The sequence below is a fragment of the Periplaneta americana genome, chromosome 5, assembly GCF_040183065.1.
Source record: "Periplaneta americana isolate PAMFEO1 chromosome 5, P.americana_PAMFEO1_priV1, whole genome shotgun sequence".
NCBI classification, from domain to species: domain Eukaryota; kingdom Metazoa; phylum Arthropoda; class Insecta; order Blattodea; family Blattidae; genus Periplaneta; species Periplaneta americana.
In genome coordinates this window covers 192406243-192427213 of record NC_091121.1, presented here as the reverse complement: position 1 = coordinate 192427213, position 20971 = coordinate 192406243, and the positions used below count along the sequence as shown (strand labels likewise).

Sequence of the window (20971 nt, the reverse complement as noted above, 5' to 3'; positions counted from 1 at the left end):
TTATTATACTTATAAGCGGAACACATAGAGAAAATTGACCTTACAATTTTTAAATACAATGAAACTTTTTCTGTCCGTAGACAACTGTGATACAATGCTTTGTGCAAAGTTTGAGGCATCAGAACTTCATAGTGTTTAAATTAAAAATATTTAAATTTATCGTATTTTCATAAAATTAGCAACTTTAAACTGTTATAGCTCCGAAACCCTTTCACCCAATGATCAAAATCATGATTTATTTTGATGCTGAGAAATTAAAGTTTATATTGACATATACTTTCCTTACTTTTTATGGAAATGGATAAATTTAGATTTTTCCTCATTAAGACACCTTTGCCAAGGAAAAAATATTTTAAAAATATATGGTTAGATTCCGCATTGAAAGTACAAATAAACACATATTTTTTTACTGGTGCAACGTTGATAAGAAAGTATTGAAAATATCAAATAAAGAAAATAAATAGTACGCGCGTGAGCTAACCAGCTGACTGTGAGGCGGGAGCTAGCCGAGGCAAGCAAGGCCAGGAGACATACTGTACTCCAACCACGAGAAAGTCTTTGGGACTGAGACGAAGCGGGGTAATGCTGTGAATGAATGTTGATGTCATAAGGTCACACACGTGGGTACTCGTATCTGCATTGGCTAGCTCTCACAGCACAAACAATAACATTGATACACACATATTGATACTACCCTAGTTATAAAATTAGATCACTGTTAATCTCCTGGTCTTTTAATCTCTTCATACAGGAAATAACATATGCAGGAGAGCGCATGGTTTTAAACTGACGTTATAACGGTAATATTATCAGCTACTTCGCTCCAATAGATGACGCAATAGTAAGCACATTCCTTTCACGGTTGATCTCCTGGTTGGAGAACAGTAAACACGTGATGTGTCGTCTAGCAGAGCATGGCTGTGCTAGCTTTATCACAGGTTTTCATAAACACGGGAGTAAAATGACGCCCAACGCTCGCTTATCTTCAGCTCTCGGCCAGTGCATGCGGTACTGCGCCGTTCAAGTCTAGGCGTGTGAAAATATTCTATTTAATACCCTCGAAACTTATTGCCGTACCGCTAAGCAAACAGTGCCGAATCCCTCTTAATAATGCAAGGTTTTTTCTCAATATTTTTTTTTTACATTTTTACAAATTGTCAAAAAGCCTAAAAGTAAGTAAAATCAGATTATCTGTCTCTCTGTATACAATAAAAATAAGGATTACTTCTTAACATAACCTATCAAATGTCACCTTCAAAATGAGCTCTCGTTCAATGTTCTGCAGTAAATGGTTCTAGAGTTCTGAGCGCTGAAAGAGGCTTGTTTTTATAAAATACTCTAAATTTGTCGCTCAATAATACGAAAACCGTTTGACTTTCGATAGTATATTTTTGAAAATGCACTCTCCTCAGCACCTTGTATAAATAGGGAAAAAAATTAGAGTATAAAAAAATGCGAGGTTTTTTACTGATCGATTTAATATGGAATAGCCCGTATACACATTTTAAAGCTTAATTGCAACTTATCTTTCGATCTCTTGGTTTTATATCAGATAGCAGTCAAAGTCGCAAATGGCCCACTCTGTAAAATTTGAGTTAATAAAAAATAGGCTCACCTGGTATCAATGAAGAAACGTAAATCCTGGTTCTCCAAAACCTTTTCAGACTTGTCTTGGAACGTTTGCAGCAATCCTGGGTGCTCTGTTGAACTCTTCTCTTTCACACACATTCCTGGACAAAAGATGCATCATCGAAGAGATTAAGACAAATTCGTCAATAAAGAAATTACACATACAGGTATAAACAACCGCTCTCGCACAAAAAAATTTAACATTTTCAATTATTTTAATATAAACTCCCTTATTATACAGTCGAGACTGTTCGGTTGTAACGAAAAAGTTGCATTTAAGCAAAAAGTGTTATTCATTGACGCCATTTGACTTATCTTCGAACACATTTTAAGTATGAAAATTAAAATCCGTAGCTCTCATATCGAATTTTGCCTGAAGCTACATCGCATTTTACTTTTGTGCGAGATCGTGCGTATTTGCTTGTTTTCCGCACAGAACCAATACGCGGTAAGTGTGAAATACCACATTCAGTATTCCCAACGTAACACACATAACAATTTCCCTATTCTTACCGCTTATGCGCGACATTCATTTTACTGCTTTAGGCTTTTAACATATTATTTTTAGAGACGTTTAACATAGTAATAATTATAAATTGGAAACTTACCACTGCAATTTCACCTAAATTGCAATGTTAATTATTGTTTTTAAATATTTGCAAAACTTAAGTAAAGTCTACTACTCCACGAAACTTATTGCATTCCTGATACAAGTAACATTAAGGAAGCCGTAAAAAATCAACAAGATTCCAGATGCCGATGTTATTACTGCAATATGTTATATAAATAATATTGTTAAAATATTAAAATGAAAAATAAATCATTACATAACCTTACCGTTTGTTTTAAGTTCGCATTTATAGACTGGGGGAAAAAAAGACAGACGTATATCACGGCCTGCTGGAGTATAGTAAACACAGAAAACATTTTATAGCAACAATGTTGAAAAAAGATATTTTGGTATTCCGAAGTTGGCGTCATTAAACAGAAACCAACATGGAGATTTCATTGCAACTAATTAGAAATTCGTCTTTCAGGTATGTAATAAACGATCTTCGCACAAAATAATGTACGATACATGAGCGGTATGTTTGTTTTCATGTTCTCGGAAATTAAAAAAGCTCAACTACGTTTCGCTTTTTCAATCTTTTCCTCGACCATAAAAACGTCAACATACCGCTCTTGTAACGTATATTACTATTAAAGCATTCTTATGCTTTATTAACATAATTAAGATCCAAATTCAAGTCTATTAAGTTTTAAAGCGCATAACGTACGTGGAAAGGGAAGTTCCAATTCTCTCGTAATTTTTTTATTGGGTTATTTTACGACGCTGTATCAACATCTAGGTTATTTAGCGTCTGAATGAAATGAAGGTGATAATGCCGGTGAAATGAGTCCGGGGTCCAGCACCGAAAGTTACCCAGCATTTGCTCGTATTGGGTTGAGGGAAAACCCCGGAAAAAACCTCAACCAGGTAACTTGCCCCGACCGGGATTCGAACCCGGGCCACCTGGTTTCGCAGCCAGACGCGCTGACCGTTACTCCACAGGTGTGGACCACTCGTAATTTATTTCAAATGCGAAATATGTCCTTGCTTTATTACATCTAATCAAGTTATAAATCAGGACTTTATCGATTCTAAATTACTTGTTTTAACACATTGTCTTCGACGGGTTTGCAAGCGTTTTTTTGAGTATATACCGAGAAAGAAATCGTCAGTTGTCACTCACCTCATCAAACGCAGAACCCAACCGTATACGTCTCCCGTCGCCGGTTATCTAAGCCGAGGGCTCGAGTTCGAGCCCAAGTTCCAACCACCACAGGCAGAGGGCAGTTGTGTGTTGGGCGTAGTTCAGCCAATGAGAATGCACACAGTAATAACGTCTGAACATTTTTTTTCGGGCATTTGTTTGCTATTTGTACAAAGTACAGTATTGCCACAGTCTAGTATATACAGCCACGAAGCTCAATACGGTGTAAATATGCATCCAGAGATAGTTACTAACCACTAGGATCGCTAAAGCTACGGTTTGGCTACGACGATCTTCGTCGAACGAACATCGCCGACGATTGAAATCGCCAGCGGTCATCGTCAGAGAGTGGTTTCTTTACCATCGAACTTCGTAGAGGGATAGTAAATTGTTTTATATAGTTGACCATGTCTGATCAGCTGATATGTGGATGACAATATGATAACGTTATAATATAAGTTTTGCCTTGAAAAACAAGTACGGATCTTTAAAGTAGTTAATGTCATGTTTAGAAATATATATACAGAGGGGTCTTTTAATTCACTGATATTAAGACATCTTGAAAATGAACCCACCAATTTTAAGGAATATTTCAGACTTTCTTCGGAACAATTTCATTTTGTCTTAAATTCAATTGAAAATGATATTGTAAAATTACCCACAAAATTTATTCACAAACCAATAAGCCCAGCTGAAAGATAAGCATAACCTTAAGGTAAAAACCAATGATATAAACGCTTTATTTTTACTTTTTACAATGTTATTATTTTCATTTAGGAGCATAATGTTACAAATAAAAAAAATAATGTGAGGAGGTTGTTGCACTTCTCTCCTTTGTTCGGAATTCCACTTCACTTACTATTTCACACTCAAACTTTTGCTTCAGTAGCTAAATCTGTCGCATCGTGTGTGTGTCTTTCAATTATGAATCACTTTACTCAATTTGTACTAACAGTTCTGGTTGTTGCAAAATATAGATTTGTTATTGTTTACGTTGGTTCTTCTTTTTGGCTCATGTCGAACGGAGATTTGTGTTTAATCAATTAATATCTCGTCTTCATTAGTGGAGAAATTGCAGAAAGATTTCTGTTTCACCGCCATTATGGTATGTATGATGTATAAATGACATGTTATTAAGTGATTTAATTCTTGACTTACTGTAATTTTACAATTGGTTTCTCGGCGATGATCGCCAGGTTTTTGCCTCCAAGGCAAACGACAACGATGTTCGTCGAGCCCAGAGATATTCGTTGACGTTCATCGCCGTAAAGAAACCATGCCCATTCAAATCAACGGGACAGATCGCCAGCGATGATCGTCGGCGAAGATCGCCGTAGCCAAACCGTAGCTTAAAATCGTCTCATTTCAGACAATGCGAAATAGTACCGGCACAGTCTATTGTTCCTAGCACCCTCACAACTCAAGATTCGTGACTGTATATACTAAACGACATTTCATACAAGTTGAGAGGATGCGAAGGCATTTCTTTCCCCTTCTACTTGCCCTGAGTCCGTCAGTATAACAGACCGGTAGCTGTTACCTCTTATACCTGCACCCCCCAAGTTGTACACACAAGAAAATAAAATATTAAATAAAGTACATAAATGGATATAAAATACAGTGACACAGATGTTTGACAATTACATGTTTCAGTATATTTTAGTGTCGTTTTTACAAAATTTTCAACTAATAATTAAATAAAGGGACGCTAGTTTGTATTATGAAGTCAGGGGGGAGTGACACAATGCAGATTGTTCCGTCGTTTATGCTGTAGAGTAGCAACTAGCAGCGAAGAAAACATTTATCTCCTGCTGTCGGTAGCTTTTTAATGTGCTAATTGATATAAACAACAATGAAATGAAATATAAACGCTTAGTATAGATTTTATAAATCTAGATTACCGGTAAACGTTTTCAATAATAAGAATTTTCACTATGTTCAAAGTCAATTAGTCAAACGTTAATAAGATAGACAGTAGCATCTTCCCCTTCACGGATGGTAGAGAGTGTGAGTAGAGGGGAAGGCCTATCAACCAAACTGAAATGGGGATTAGGCTGTGGCATTACACAAAAACAAAACATTTTCATATAATACAGAATGAGAAATACGTTTCAATTATGTACTTATTTAATTTATTGTAATAATTAATGTTAAATACACGTATACAATGTCTTCTTCACAGGGAGCTTTACCTGAAAGCTATACCTGTTTTTTTTTTAAATGCGACATGACAGGAGCGTTGCGATCGGAAAAACAACCGAATGTCACATAGCGTGTAGACCTGTTGCTACATAGCAACAACGGTTGAGTTGCCAAACTTACAGTTGCCACGTGGCGAGTGCTTAATAGCTCTGTTGGCGACATCTACTGTGCTCACAATGTTAGCATTGGTACGTTTCGTCTTTAATTCTCTGTCGATTTTTGTATTGTTTTCTTATCTTCGCGTCAATTGTCAACGAATGTTTTAACGTCAGCCATCTTAACGTCATTTGCTAGCTTCCATCAGCTGGCAGCGTGGTAGTCCATATTGGCAACATAGCAATCTAGTTCCAAGCTCGGCCGCTTAACTGTCGTGTCCCATCTTAAAAAAAAAAAACAGGTATAGATTTACGTAATGTCTTCAACTGTCTTTCACATCTCAATAGATAAATGAATAAGGGAATATTTATTGTCATCAAAACATCATACACTTAACATATTGAGCCGTTCAGAGCAAAAGTGATGTAAGTCAAAATTGGGTAATGAAGTTTAAAGTAAAAATTCTGTAAAATACAGTGGCCTTCCTGATATTCACTGACTACTAATAGTTTAAATAAATTGAATATTAATTGCTACTTTGCGCTGTATTTTACAGAATGTTTGTTTTAACCCTCATTACTCATTTTTACTTACACCACTCTTGCTCTGAACGGCTCAATCATCCGTTAATGGCGGTTTTATCACATTTCTGTCTTCTAGGTACTTGTCTTAAAATACTTATTGTAAAACATATCGAGGGCATCATACCAGAAGGCGTATCAAGAAATACAGCGTTATTAAAATATCTTAATGGAACCTATTTATGTTTGAAAACAATCGATTAAGAATTACAATGGACATGAGGAAGAATCAAAGAAAGGACATTGTTAAGTAGATAGGAAAAATTATTCTATAGCCTACCTTTTATACTTCACATAAATAGTTCTTGTTAGTGACCTTGATTGAATTTTTTAAAGTTATGTAGTATGGGTATTCAGACTTTTTGTTGTCCCTAATCATTTATAGCTGTTTAATTCTATAACATAATCTTACATTTGTCACTTTTGCTTATAAACACGTTTCTTTGTTCTAAAAATAAATGCCGTTGTTACCTTCACTGCGTATTAGCGTCAGTATGCGTCATACTTTTATTTACTTGTATTATTGTAAAACCTTGTCACAATTACAACTTTTGAAACGTACATTCCACAGGAAAGGCTACAAATAATCAATATCTAAAAAAAATCAATATTATTGTCCGTATTTATAGTCAGTTGTAACCCATTTTTTTGAATTGATGGCGTTAATATCTTCACATATTATTATTATTATTATTATTATTATTATTATTATTATTATTGTTATTATTATTAACTATTTACTAGTAATGTTACATTTTATAATAATAACATATATGGAGAGGAACACAACACGAGAAAAGAGTAGGCCTATATCGAAAATAATCAAACAAGCCAAAGACCACCGCTGCGAAGTACAATACAGGGACATCATTTTATTTTTACTAACATTTTTAATATTAACTTGCCTATACCTCTGGATCAACGCCGTTTGCTACCCCTTTCCACGACTGGAGTTCGATGATACTGGCGTAATATACAAACAAATCACTTTACTAGGTATAGGAGGGAAGAAAAGCAGTTCATCCATTTACGTAAACTAGGAAATATTGCGCTTTTGAGTTTGATCATTTTCATTAGGTTTCTGTTTAATCAAAATATAGTACAGTATTAACAATGAGTGTTTTTACTTACGAACTGAGTTATCCATGCGGACGTATTCATTATGCAGTGTATATTATACTGTCTACATCACATTAGCGTACAATATAGAGAATGAAGTTAAATTGAAAAATAATCATAATATGGCTATTTAAACACATTTTTTAAATGGTGGCCGTTCATTTCGATACAGGCTTCAGTTCTAATGAGCATATTATCGCACTATAGACTATTGTACCTAATCCCAATTACCAGTTTCGTTCTTCGTACTAGTAACTCATGTTGAAATAATTCTGTACCTACTCTATAATAGAGTACCTTACATACTGTAAATTCAATCTTCACTTTTGCCTATTCCGAAAGGATAAAATTACTCAGACATGCCATCTACTGTCCGTTCAAGTGGTTTTGTCGCAGGTTCGTAGGTCGTAGAAAGGAGGGGGAATCACGTGACAGTTAATTACTTAACGAGGCCCTTCTATTTAAGTATTTCAAACAGTTTTATAATATTACGTAGATGTCTAATTCCTAAAAGAAATTAATGTTTTCATAAAAGAGCTAAGACAGCCCAGGTACTAGACTTTACAGAGGGGCGAACAGAAGCAGGTGGGGGAAACCGGGATGCGATGTAGGCAAACGGACGACAGTACCTGTGGGAAAATATGATTCAATATTGAAAACTCTTTCGTCACTGGAAAACGCGAACATATTTCTGAAACGTACTATACTCACTAACTCAGTACTGCACACGCGGCCTCTGTTCTGTATGGAGAACGGTTGTAAGTTTACTAGTAGAGGGGGTGGGAGTGAAGTACATTCAAAAACTCTGGTACAAAAAAAATTGAAGTAAAAATAAAATGATGTCCCTGTATATACAGTTGCGAAGCTCAATACGTAGTAAATATGCAAACATTAGATAGTTGCTCACCACTAGGATCGCTAATGTCGCCTCATTACAGGCAATGCGAAATAGTACCGTCACAGTCTATTGTTTCTAGCACCCTCAAAACTCAAGCTTCGTGACTGTATATAGTAGACTGTGATATCACCGCAACCAGCCGTCTGCTGCACAGAGACCACAGCATCTGTGAAGCGTTAATTGGAGCAAGCACGTGGCTCAATAAAGAAAATAATTTTAAAACATTTCTTTCGCCAGTTTCGCCCATAACCACCCTCGCTGAAAAATGTAGTTCTACGTACATAAACTTTCTTTCTATTATTTTGCCCCACATGTAGGCCTATATTTCTTCATTCATCACTCATTTGTTTCTCCACCCAATTGTCCACTCATTTGTTCATTTTTTTTTTCACTCATTTGTTTCTTGACGCACTTGTTTGGTCTTCAGTTCATTTGTTTCTTTATTCGTTCTTTATCTTGTTGCATTACAAAATATTTCATTTACAATGTATGTGATCTTCATGCATCTCTTTGGCTGTACTGGGTCACCATATGATGCAACGATCCGGAGGATTCATCGTGGAATTAGAAGGACAGTCCCATGTCATGGAAAATTCTGGTGAATTTGATAGTGATCCTAGGATGCGAGCCTCTTCAGGACTGTGGACGTCTATGCGTACTTTTTCAGCATACTTCTTCCCCTTGTCCAAGCACATCATCTGGAAAGTAAAGCTCTCATCTCTGAACACAGTAAAGATACAAATCTATATATATAATTTGAACTGGTAATGGAAATTACTGGAAAATGGCTGAACGGATTTTAATAAATGATCCCTCATTTTGAAGCTTGGAACCCAAAGTTTTTCAGAAAAATTGTAGTTTTCAGTGAAATGCCAATTTTCCTACATCATTTTCCTTTTTTCCAAAATCCATCTTTCTTCAGTTTTGAGAACTAATTAATTGCATTTAAGATTAAAACAAAACACACACTACAAACAACAATAGGCTATTACACGAAGGCCATGACCTACAAGATTGCTGACATATTTAGAGTTCAAATACAATTGGTTATTAAAAACTTCAAGATTTACTAAAATCATTTACAGGCCTGATTCTGCAGAGTGTAATTTTCTGAGTACAGCTGTGTATTGGATATTAAAATCTACAAAACTTGAGGTGGTTTGATGACCTTATTACCATTAGAAATGAAATATTATTGTAGTTAATGCCACGATGTGACTATTTTTCATTATATATATATATATATATATATATATATATATATATATATATATATATATATATATATATATTAATGCTATATTGATTATACGAAAGTGAAACGTTTTAGGGTTATATAAGTAGATGTAGAGAATATTTTAAATTAGATCTAAATTTATATAATTTACTGAGTGGCGGCTATTTTATATAACTACAAAACTTACGTAAGATGATAATATTGTTATTAAAAATAAAATATTTTTATAGTTATTAATCAAGTGGGGTTGGGTCTTTGTCAAATACATAACGGCGCTGTGGTGTAGATATTTATATGCGTAATTCTCTTCAGTTTTGGCTCGAGAGAGCACAAAAATTATAATTCCTAAGGAAAGACCAAAAGGTATTACTTACTGATAAAATAAGAGGCCTACAAAATGTTGTAGTCTCCCGATCCTTTCAGCAAGATCTCTTAGCAGGATAAAATGATTTTACCCTTTACATTTCAAGCTCTATATGGAGCAGCTATACCAAGATGCTATGTCTATTGTTCGAAAGCATAGCAAATCTGACTTTAACTTTCACCTACAATCCACAATGACCTGAAATAGCTATTGCTTTACTCCCACATGAAAAACCCACTGATCGTCCTGACATTGTTACTTGCGTTTTCGCGTTGAAAATCAAAACTGAAGGTGGATAAGTTCAAGAAAAAGTATTTGGCATAAAAAAACATTCAGAGGGAATATGTTTCATTGTTATGGAAGCAAATAGCTTTCAAAATGTCTGGTATTCTTCATTGAAAATAAATCTGAAAAATTTTTATTTGAACGTCTAATGAACTTAGTTTGCAGCATTTGCTGCACAGGCCACTAGGACCAATAGAAAACAGTGTAATATTTCATGACATAAATCATGCCTAGACATTTGATTCTATCCATAATAATACGAGGCGACAGATCTCAAAATATTTCTTATCTAGTTTCTATGATTTTCCATAAAACAGAAACACATTTTTGTAAGGAATTTTTTTGATAATCTACTTAAACCTATGTATTAAAAAACCAACAAAAATAAAATCAGTCTGCAGAGATTCATCCTTCAAACTTTAAACATGATAACAAAATAAGACATAATATTTTGGATAAGATGTTGATTGGAAGCCGTACACTAAATAATGCGCTTTCTGGAACTGTGTAACTCAGGGATTTGAAGGTACGTGGAACCAGAACAAGTAATTATTGGCCTACTCTCTTCGAGAGAAAGTCTTTTATTTCTATCAGAGTCAGGTTTCTTTCATGTGCTGAAATATGTGATACAGGGTCAAGAGTTTTACTTCCCTCCGGTGAAAGTCATACGGGCTATTACATATGAAATCGATCAGTAAAAAACCTCGCATTTTTTTAATACTCTAATTTTTTTCCCTATTTATGTAAAATGCTGAGGAGAGTGCATTTTCAAAAATATACTATCGAAAGTCAAACGGTTTTCGTATTATTGAGCGACAAATTTAGCGTATTTTATAAAAACAAGCCTCTTTCAGCGCTCAGAACTCTGGAACCATTTATTGCAGAACATTGAACGGGAGCTCATTTTGAAGCTGACATTTGGTAGGTTATGTTAAGAAGTAATCCTTATTTTTATTGTACACAGAGAGACAGATAATCTGATTTTACTTACTTTTAGGCTTTTTGCCCATTTGTAAAAATGTAAAAAATATTGAAAAAAAAAACCTTGCACTATTAAGAGGGATTCGGCATTGTTTGCTTAGTGGCTCGGCAATAAGTTTCGAGGGTATTAAATAAATTATTTTCACACGCCTAGACTTGAACGGCGCAGTACCGCACTCACTGCCCGAGAGCTGAAAATAAGTGAGCGTTGGGCGTCATTTTACCCCTGTGTTTATGAAAACTTGTGATAAAGCTAGCCCAGCCATGACTGCTAGACGACACATCACTTGTTTGTCTCGACTACCTACAGTCAGCTGGTTAGTTCACGCGCGTACTATTTATTTTCTTTATTTGATATTTTCAATACTTTCTTATCAACGTTGCACCAGTAAAAAATATGTGTTTATTTGTACTTTCAATGTGTAATCTAACTATATATTTTAAAAATATTTTTTCGTGGGCAAAGGCGTCTTAATGAAGAAAAATCTAAATTTCTTCATTTCCATAAAAAGTAAGAAAATTTGTTTATATGTCAATATAAACTATAATTTCTCAGCATCAAAATAAACCATGATTTTGATCATTGGGTGAAAGGGTTTCGGAGCTACAACAGTTTAAAGTTGCAAATTTTATGAAAATACGATAAATTTAAATATTATTAATTTAAACACTATGAAGTTGTGATGCCTCAAACTTTGCACAAAGCATTGTATCACTGTTGTCAACGGACAGAAAAAGTTTCATTGTGTTTAAAAATTGCAAGGTCAATTTTCTCTATATTTCGGTCGATTTGAGATGGAATAGCCCATACAGAGAATTTTATCACCTTTTAAATTCTATCGCCAAGAATATACATTCGTGAAGAAATAATAGTAATAGTAATATTAATAGTAGCGGAGTCCGTATAGGCCAGTTTCTATCTGATACTTTTCCAATTCACTGCGGGCTAAAGCAGGGAGATGCACTATCACCTTTACTTTTTAACTTCGCTCTAGAATATGCCATTAGGAAAGTTCAGGATAACAGGCAGGGTTTGGAATTGAACGGGTTACATCAGCTTCTTGTCTATGCGGATGACGTGAATATGTTAGGAGAAAATCCACGAACGATTAGGGAAAACACGGAAATTTTACTTGAAGCAAGTAAAGCGATCGGTTTGGAAGTAAATCCCGAAAAGACAAAGTATATGATTATGTCTCGTGACCAGAATATTGTACGAAATGGAAATATAAAAATTGGAGATTTATCCTTCGAAGAGGTGGAAAAATTCAAATATCTTGGAGCAACAGTAACAAATATAAATGACACTCGGGAGGAAATTAAACGCAGAATAAATATGGGAAATTCCTGTTATTATTCGGTTGAGAAGGTTTTATCATCCAGTCTGCTGTCCAAAAATCTGAAAGTTAGAATTTATAAAACAGTTATATTACCGGTTCTTCTGTATGGTTGTGAAACTTGGACTCTCACTCTGAGAGAGGAACATAGGTTAAGGGTGTTTGAGAGTAAGGTGCTTAGGAAAATATTTGGGGCTAAGTGGGATGAAGTTACAGGAGAATGGAGAAAGTTACACAACACAGAACTGCACGCATTGTATTCTTCACCTGACATAATTAGGAACTTAAAATCCAGACGTTTGAGATGGGCAGGGCATGTAGCACGTATGGGCGAATCCAGAAATGCATATAGAGTGTTAGTTGGGAGACCGGAGGGAAAAAGGCCTTTAGGGAGGCCGAGACGTAGATGGGAGGATAATATTAAATTGGATTTGAGGGAGGTGGGGTATGATGATAGAGACTGGATTAATCTTGCACAGGATAGGGACCGATGGCGGGCTTATGTGAGGGCGGCAATGAACCTTCGGGTTCCTTAAAAGCCATTTGTAAGTAAGTAAATATTAATAGTTGTTGTTGTTTAGTCAACTGTCCGAAGACAGGTGTGAACCTCACAAGTGATATCAATATGGCACCACTTATGAGGCAAGTAGGCCAGGAGATAATGGGTAAGGTGCGCAGTTTCTTTCCCCCTCCATTGCATACATCGTCGATTAGCTACATATTACATTAATCACACTTCAGATGCATTCAAACTATTTATTGTTCTTCCGCTGACACATATCGTCAAGTGAGATGTACTGCCTGATGTACAGTAGTGGCAAAAAAAACCGGACCGACCCTTGTAGCTGAATTCAGAGCCTTGTTCACTCCAGAGCACGATACAATGGTAACTAAGACTTTCGTGTTCGAATTTTGCCTGGGAAGGAAACTTTTTTTGTTCCTTATTCAAAATTATTCCCAGTACTTTTGGATTGCTGGTAAAATTCATGTTCTGGGAATAATAAGTTAATTAAGTAGTAAAATATCGCTGCAATCGAAAAGTATTGGGAATAAATTTGAATAAGGAACAAAAAAAAAGTTTCCTTCCCAGGCAGGATTCGAACCGCGAAAGTCTTGGTTACCAGTCTATCGTGCTCTGAGTGAACAAGGCTCTGAAATCAGCTACAAGGGTTGATCCGGTTTTTTTTGCCACTGCTGAACACTGACGCTCAAATATATCTGACCTACGATTTTATGATTGTGTAAGCGAACTTTCTGACTACGGGATAAGTCAGAACCAATGATATAAAATATTGACAAGCTTTGAAATAATTCCACTGGTTCTTAATAGGTGGCACCATTATTGAGGCGGATAAAAATCTGTTAAAACCATAGGAAATCTTTAAGACTTGAATACTTGCTGAAGGTGGTGTTGATCATACTTACTGTAATTTTACTTAATTATGTGTGATAAACAGACTTCGAGACTTGGGACCCGTTACAACAAGTTTACTGTGCATGTACTATAGGTTGTTGACTCGCTGCAGGTAGTGAAAGGTAGAGATGTGTTGAGGTAACAACGTTGCTATTTAGAGTAGAGTACGGTAGTATGGGGGAACACACACACATATCTACATTCTGAAAGTAAATATACATTACACAATGACAATGTGAAAAGAATGTGAAAAGCATTTATTCTCCTGTCTTTTATAAGCATTTGTTTAATTATACACAGTGTTAATGGTGGAAATAAACATGTAGCAATTTTAATTTCTTTATTTATCCTATTGGTCGTCTTTAGGAAGTGCAGTTACAGAACCGAATTGCAATGTACTACAAGATACATTTTCAGTGTCTGAAACGTAAATCTTTTTCGGTTATCTGCCAAACAAAGTTTGTACTGTGGAAAGCTGCGCTCTACGTCGCCTGACGTGATAGGAGCAAAACGAAAAAACCTAACATCATTGCAGTCTCTAAGAGACAGTCTTTTATTCTCGGGTGACTCTTGTCCACTAATTTGCTGTTTATGCTACGCAATGTTCCATATCCGTTATTTTTACATAAAATTGATTTCCACTTCTGTTTTACACGTTCAGTAACCGGTGTACTTGATGTCTCATTAATTCTCTGTGTCATTTCCTCAACTAATTTGAGGGCTTCCGGTATCTCTTGCTCTGACTTTTCTAACCGTGTAATAGTGTCAGACACAGTTTGAAAATAGGTTTGTATGAAAACCAAATTATTCGTCAGAACCTTCAAATCCAGAGCGTTCTTCTTTGCATATTTGTTGGCATTCATTCTACAGTACCCCCACCCACTGTACGCTTTACCACTATACTCAGTACGCCGTTATGCGCATTTCCCACTGAACTGCTCTATTGGGTCCGAAGTCTCGAAGCCTAGTAATAAAGTAAATAGTCAAACATATGTAATTTATAAGAGAATACTTACATTACCATATGATAGAAACAATAACTGTTCATCTGAAAAATCTTCCAATCCTGGTAGAGTTGGCTGGGGACCTTCGCGTTTCTTATATCTCTGGTAAGCCCAATATGCCTCCCTGATACCTCCGTTGTCTGCTATATTCTCTTCCAATGTACGATGTCCGTCCACCTATCGACAGTTAATAAAACTGTCACATATGTAGATATGTTACTGTGTTGTAGGTTTGTAGACGAAGTGCTGTGATAAACAGATTGATTCATTGCCTTACAGAGTACGTTTCTGGGACCATTTTCATTACAAAAGTTCATGTGAACATAGTCCAATTCACAATAATTACAATGCTGTATCAATTTGAAAATTGCGTTACTATGAAACCAAAAGATTTAAAATATTAAAACAAACGAGAACCTTGTTTCCAAAAGGTACTAAATCCCAAATTTTTCAGGGGAAAAAAAAAACTTTACTCACAGCTCTTTGAGTATGTAGGGTAAAGTTGCCTAATTCCGTGATACGTTATTTTCACTGAATGTCACAGGGTTGGGTATCTTGCTAGGAAGTTCACCGATGTCTCAAAAGTAGGCGAAAGATAATCTTTTGAGAAAGATATCTGGCGCTATGGTCGAACGGCAAAGCTTTGACTGACATTCAACTTAAAAAAAGTATCACGGGATTAGGGGTATCACGGAAATAGACAACTTTACCCTACTTCTAACTTCATAGATATGTTAAGAGGTATCAGATGACAATGCCTGTCAATTATTTCTGTTTTGACGTAAAGCCCTTGGGCTTTATAGCATACATTAAAATTGATTTGGCACTTTATGGCATAAACATTGTCAATATTAGTCACTAATGCTAGACTATGAAAAAGCACATAAATCACAGGCATTTATAATGGGACATCAACGACTGTTAAGTAAATTAAACACAGGTGACTTATCTCCTGTTAAAATGAATGAAACTATTATCCTTTACAGTGACAGAGTAAAAAATCTGGGAATTTATATGGACAATAACTTAACTTGGAATACTCAAATCACATATACATGTAAAATAATTTTTATGAAAATTCACGCACTAAAAATAATCTGAAATTTCCTTCCGTTGGTTCTCAAGAAGAATTTAGTGCAGTCGCTCTTGATGTCTCATTTTGATTACTGTGACACTCTCTACACTGACCTTAACATGAGACAGACAGACTACAGAGTGTTCATAATGCATGTGTTCGATTTATTTGCAACGTCCGTAGATCTGACCGTATCACACCTTCACTAAATATGCTGTCCTGGACCCGTCTCAAAGAGCGAAGAACTATTCATTCTCTCACGTTACTCTTCAATATTCTTCAGAACTCTAACCCTAGCTACTTAGCTTCTCGTTTTCAACATTTGTCCTCATATCACGAAATAGATACTCGCTCACAACACCATATCACACTCTCCATTCCTAAACACAGAACATCCTTCTGCCCTTCATCTTTCACCGTCTCTGCAGATCATCTCTACCACAACATGTCAGAGACTGTCGCACATTGTCTAATTTCAAAAATAAACTAAAACTGTACTTTTTCAATTCAGATTCCTTTCAATTATAAGCCCTTTTCTCTGCGATAGTTTTATAAAAAAATACATATTTCTTTCTCTTCCTTTTTTTGTTCTCTTGATCACCAGATGAATTTATTATCATATCCTTTTTATTGTGGATTTCATTTAAATTCCGTATTTTTTATTATTTTATTAAATTCCATTTGTTGTATTCTTCCTTACGTTTTCCCTATTAACTATTTTTACTGAGTTGCTTTTATTATATTCCAATCTTTAGATCTGTATTTTTACTTTCTTTTTTCTATTATAGTATTATTTTCATATTGTTTAGTACCGATTTTGTTATGCTCTTATTTTCTGTATGTTAGTATTCTGTTCTTTAACATTTTGTTAAATTTCACTGCTTGTATACTTTGTGACCTGGTAGAGTGTAAGAGAAGGCCCTATGGCCTTAACTCTGCCAGTATAAATAAATGAATGAATGAACGAACGAATAAATGAATGAATGAATGAATAAATAAATAAGTAAATAAATAAATAAATAAATAAATAAATAAATAAATAAATAAATAAATAAATAAATAAATAAATAAATAAATAAATAAATAAATAAATAAATAAATAAATAAATAAGTAAGTAAATAAGTAAATAAGTAGATAAGTAGATAATTAGATAAGTAGATAAATAGATAAATAGATACATAGATACATAGATAGATAGGTACGTAGGTGGGTAGATAGATAGATAGATAGATAGATAGATAGATAGATACGTAGGTAGGTAGGTAGGTAGATAGATAGATACGTAGGTAGGTAGGTAGATAGATAGATAGACAGACAGACAGACAGACAGACAGACAGACAGACAGACAGACAGACAGATAGATAGATAGATAGATACGTAGGTAGGTAGGTAGGTAGATAGATAGACAGACAGACAGACAGACAGACAGACAGACAGACAGACAGACAGATAGATAGATAGATAGATAGATAGATAGATAGATAGATAGATAGATAGACAGACAGACAGACAGACAGACAGATAGACAGACAGACAGACAGACAGACAGACAGACAGATAGATAGATAGATAGATAGATAGATAGATAGATAGATAGATAGATAGATAGATAGATAGGTGGGTAGATGGGTGGGTGTTTGGGTGGGTGGGAGTGTGGGTGCGTGAGTGAGTGTGTGGGTGGGGGTAAGTAAGTAAGTAAATAAATAAATAAAATAATAATAATAATAATAATAATAATAATAATAATAATAATAATAATAATAATAGTAGTAGTAGTAGTAGTAGTAGTAGTAGTAGTAGTAGTAGTAGTAGTAGTAGTAGTAGTAGTAGTAGTAGTAGTAGTAGTAGTAGTAGTAGTAGTAGTAGTAGTAATAATAATAATAATAATAATAATAATAATAATAATAATAATAATAATAATGAATAGTTCAGAAACGTTGTATTGTATCGATGATACTTATTACAAGCAAAAATGGATAATTAAAATGGTAGAATTTTGTTTGTAATTACATTCGTATTAAGAAGCTCTCTGTATCAAGGCTTTTAATTTAATCGGAGCTACTATGGGCGAACCATTTACCTGTATACCATCAATACTGATGTTGGAGTACTGTTTGACGAAGCATTCTTCTTTATCTTGATACTTTTCAAGCGTTGTCTCTTTCCACCAAGATTTCTGATCGCCGTATTTTCCATAAGATTTCCCTGAAAATATATAAATTTACTACTTAACAAATTTGCATTAGTACTTCATTTCTTTTTAAAATGATTAAAACTTATTAAGTTGACTACTACACTTTTACTACGTCATTCTACTTTCGACCACTAAAACGGTACGAAAGAACGTGTTTCAACCAATCACGGCTCTTTATCGCTACAATTTTATCACTTCCCTAGCATTTATTTTTATCACTTCCCTAACATTTTTTGTTTTTATCACTTCCCTAGCATTTGTTCGATTGCCAACATTTCAAACTGCAAATTCTTTACGGTACTATAAAACATGCTTTGCCATCGTCATTTGTTTCTCTCATAGATAGTCGACTGAAAATGGCGGCGCCGTTCAAATGTTTTGGTGAAGGTAACATTGTTGTTGTTTAGTCAACTGTCCGAAGACAGATCTGAACCTCACAAGTGTTACCACAGCCTAGTATATACAGTCACGAAGCTCAATACGTAGTAAATATGCACCCATAGATAGTTGCTAACCACTAGGATCGCTAATATCGTCTCATTACAGACAATGCGAAATAGTACCGGCACAGTCTACTGTTCCTAGCACCCTCATAAACTCAAGCTTCGTGAATGTATATACTAGACTGTGGTGTTACTAAGAAGGTACCACTTATGAGGCAACTAGGGCTGGAGATAATGGGATAGGGTGGCCAGTTCCTTTCCCCCTCCATTGTATACATCACCGACTAGGTACTTGTTACACTAGTCAGACTTCAGATGCATACAAACAATTAGAGTTTGGAAGGCTTCCGTCTCAGGTCGTATATCACACTATTTCATATTTGTACTCCTATTTCATATTTGTAACACTTCTTCTATATATAGACGAGAATATTTATTTTTATGTGTATTCTAATGGAAAATATTATAATTATATTTGATTTTTACCATTACTATCGAAGCCATGTGTAAGCTCGTGGCCCAGAATTGCTCCTATGGCACCATAGGCAAGGACACTGCAAGAAAACAAAAACAGTTTAAATAGCAGATAACAAATTACACTTATTTGAATATTAGACCTAGTCTTGTTTTATGGTACTTACTCTAAACCTCTATGATGGAATGGAAATTGTAAAATGCCGGCCGGAATAACTGGAAGAAAAAAGAAAAAATTGGTACTGAATAAATAAATAAATAAGCATTATTGACTACGACAGACAAATGAGAGCAGATTATAAAAAGGATGCCGTAAAACAAAATCCTAACACAATACTAAATTACATGCCCCCTCCAAAATAATGTACATATAAGCATAGTCTAGTATATACAGTCACGAAGCTCAATACGTAGTAAATATGCATCCATAGATAGTTGCTAACCACTAGGATCGCTAATATCGCCTCATTACAGACAATGCAAAATACTACTGGCACAGTCTTTTGTTCCTAGCACCCTCACAACTCAAGCTTCGTGACTGTATATACTAGACTGTGTTAATACTTTCAACATCCGTATAGTCACACTACGTATTCAGCTTCGTAACTATATATACAGGGACATCATTTTATTTTTACTAACATTTTTAATATTAACCTGTCTATACCTTTAGAGAACCGGAAAAACCGCTTGCTCCCCCCCTCCAAGACTGGAGTTCGATGATACTGACGTAAAACACAAATCACTCTACTAGGTATAGGAAGGAAGAAAAGTAGTTCATCCATTTACGTAAACTAGGAAATATCGCGATTTTGAGTCTGATAATTTTCATTAGGTTTTTCTTTAATCAAAGTACAGTACTGTATTAAGAATAAGTGTTTTTACTCACGAAGTGAGTTATCCATGCGAACGTATTCATTATGCGTTATATATTATACTGTCTACAGCACATTAGCGTACAATATAGAGAAAGAAGTTAAATTGAAAAATAATCATAATATGAATATTTAAACACAATTTTGAAAATGGTGGCCGTTCATTTCGATACAGGCTTCAGTTCTTTTGTGCATATTATCGCACTATAGACTATTGCATCTAATTCCAATTGCCAGTTTCGTCCTTCGTACTAGTAACCTATGTTGAAATAATTCTATACCTACTCTACGTACTGTAAATTCAATCTTCACTTCTGCCCGACCCGAAAATATAAAATTACTCAGACATGCTATCTACTGTCTGTCCAAGTGGTTATGCCGCAGGATTGTAGAAAGGGAGGAAATCACGTGACAGTTAATTACTTAACGAGGCCCTTTTTTAAGTTAAATTAAACAGCTGTATAATATTACGTAAACTTCCAATTCCTAAGAGAAATTAATATTTTCAGAAAAGAGCTAAGACAGCCCAGCTTTTACAGAGGAGCGAGCAGAAGCAGATGGGGGGAAATCGGGATGCGACATAGGCAAACGGACAGTACCTGTGCGAAAATATGATTCAATATTGAAAGCTCTTTCGTCACTGGAAAACACGAACTTATTTCTGGAACGTACTATACTCAGTAACTCAGTACTGCTTACTATCTGCGGTCTTGGTTTTATGTGGAGTTGGAACTTCATTAGTAGAAGGGGTGGGAGTGAAGTAGGCTATATTCAAAAACTCGGGTACAATAAAAATTGAAGTAAAAATAAAATAATGTCCCTGTGTTAGACTGTGGTATTAACGTCATGCTTTGCAGGCGCTAAGTTCGGTTGAAGTTAGTCGAGTAGGCCTATGACAAAGTTCAATATTCGTCGATGTTCGTTCTGCAGAAGGAGAACTGTGGTGTTTGTTCCACCTTGTTACAAAAATATTCCCTGTCCTCCATTCCCACTCGTTCTTATTTTAA

The 20971-nt window shown here is 35.1% G+C and overlaps 1 protein-coding gene across 1 annotated transcript in view; it reads right to left on the bottom strand.

Moving 5' to 3' along the window:
* Positions 1-5519: 5519 nt before the first annotated feature.
* Positions 5520-20971, bottom strand: part of LOC138700375 (neprilysin-11-like) — a 55828-nt gene continuing 40376 nt past the window's right edge. The window contains exons 12-16 of the mRNA XM_069826962.1: positions 19257-19305; positions 19102-19169; positions 18059-18183; positions 14914-15078; positions 5520-8977 (exon numbers count right to left, since the gene is read on the bottom strand). Coding sequence (XP_069683063.1) covers positions 8804-8977; positions 14914-15078; positions 18059-18183; positions 19102-19169; positions 19257-19305 — 581 coding nt within the window. The 3' untranslated portion in view covers positions 5520-8803. The remainder of the gene's footprint in view (positions 8978-14913; positions 15079-18058; positions 18184-19101; positions 19170-19256; positions 19306-20971) is intronic.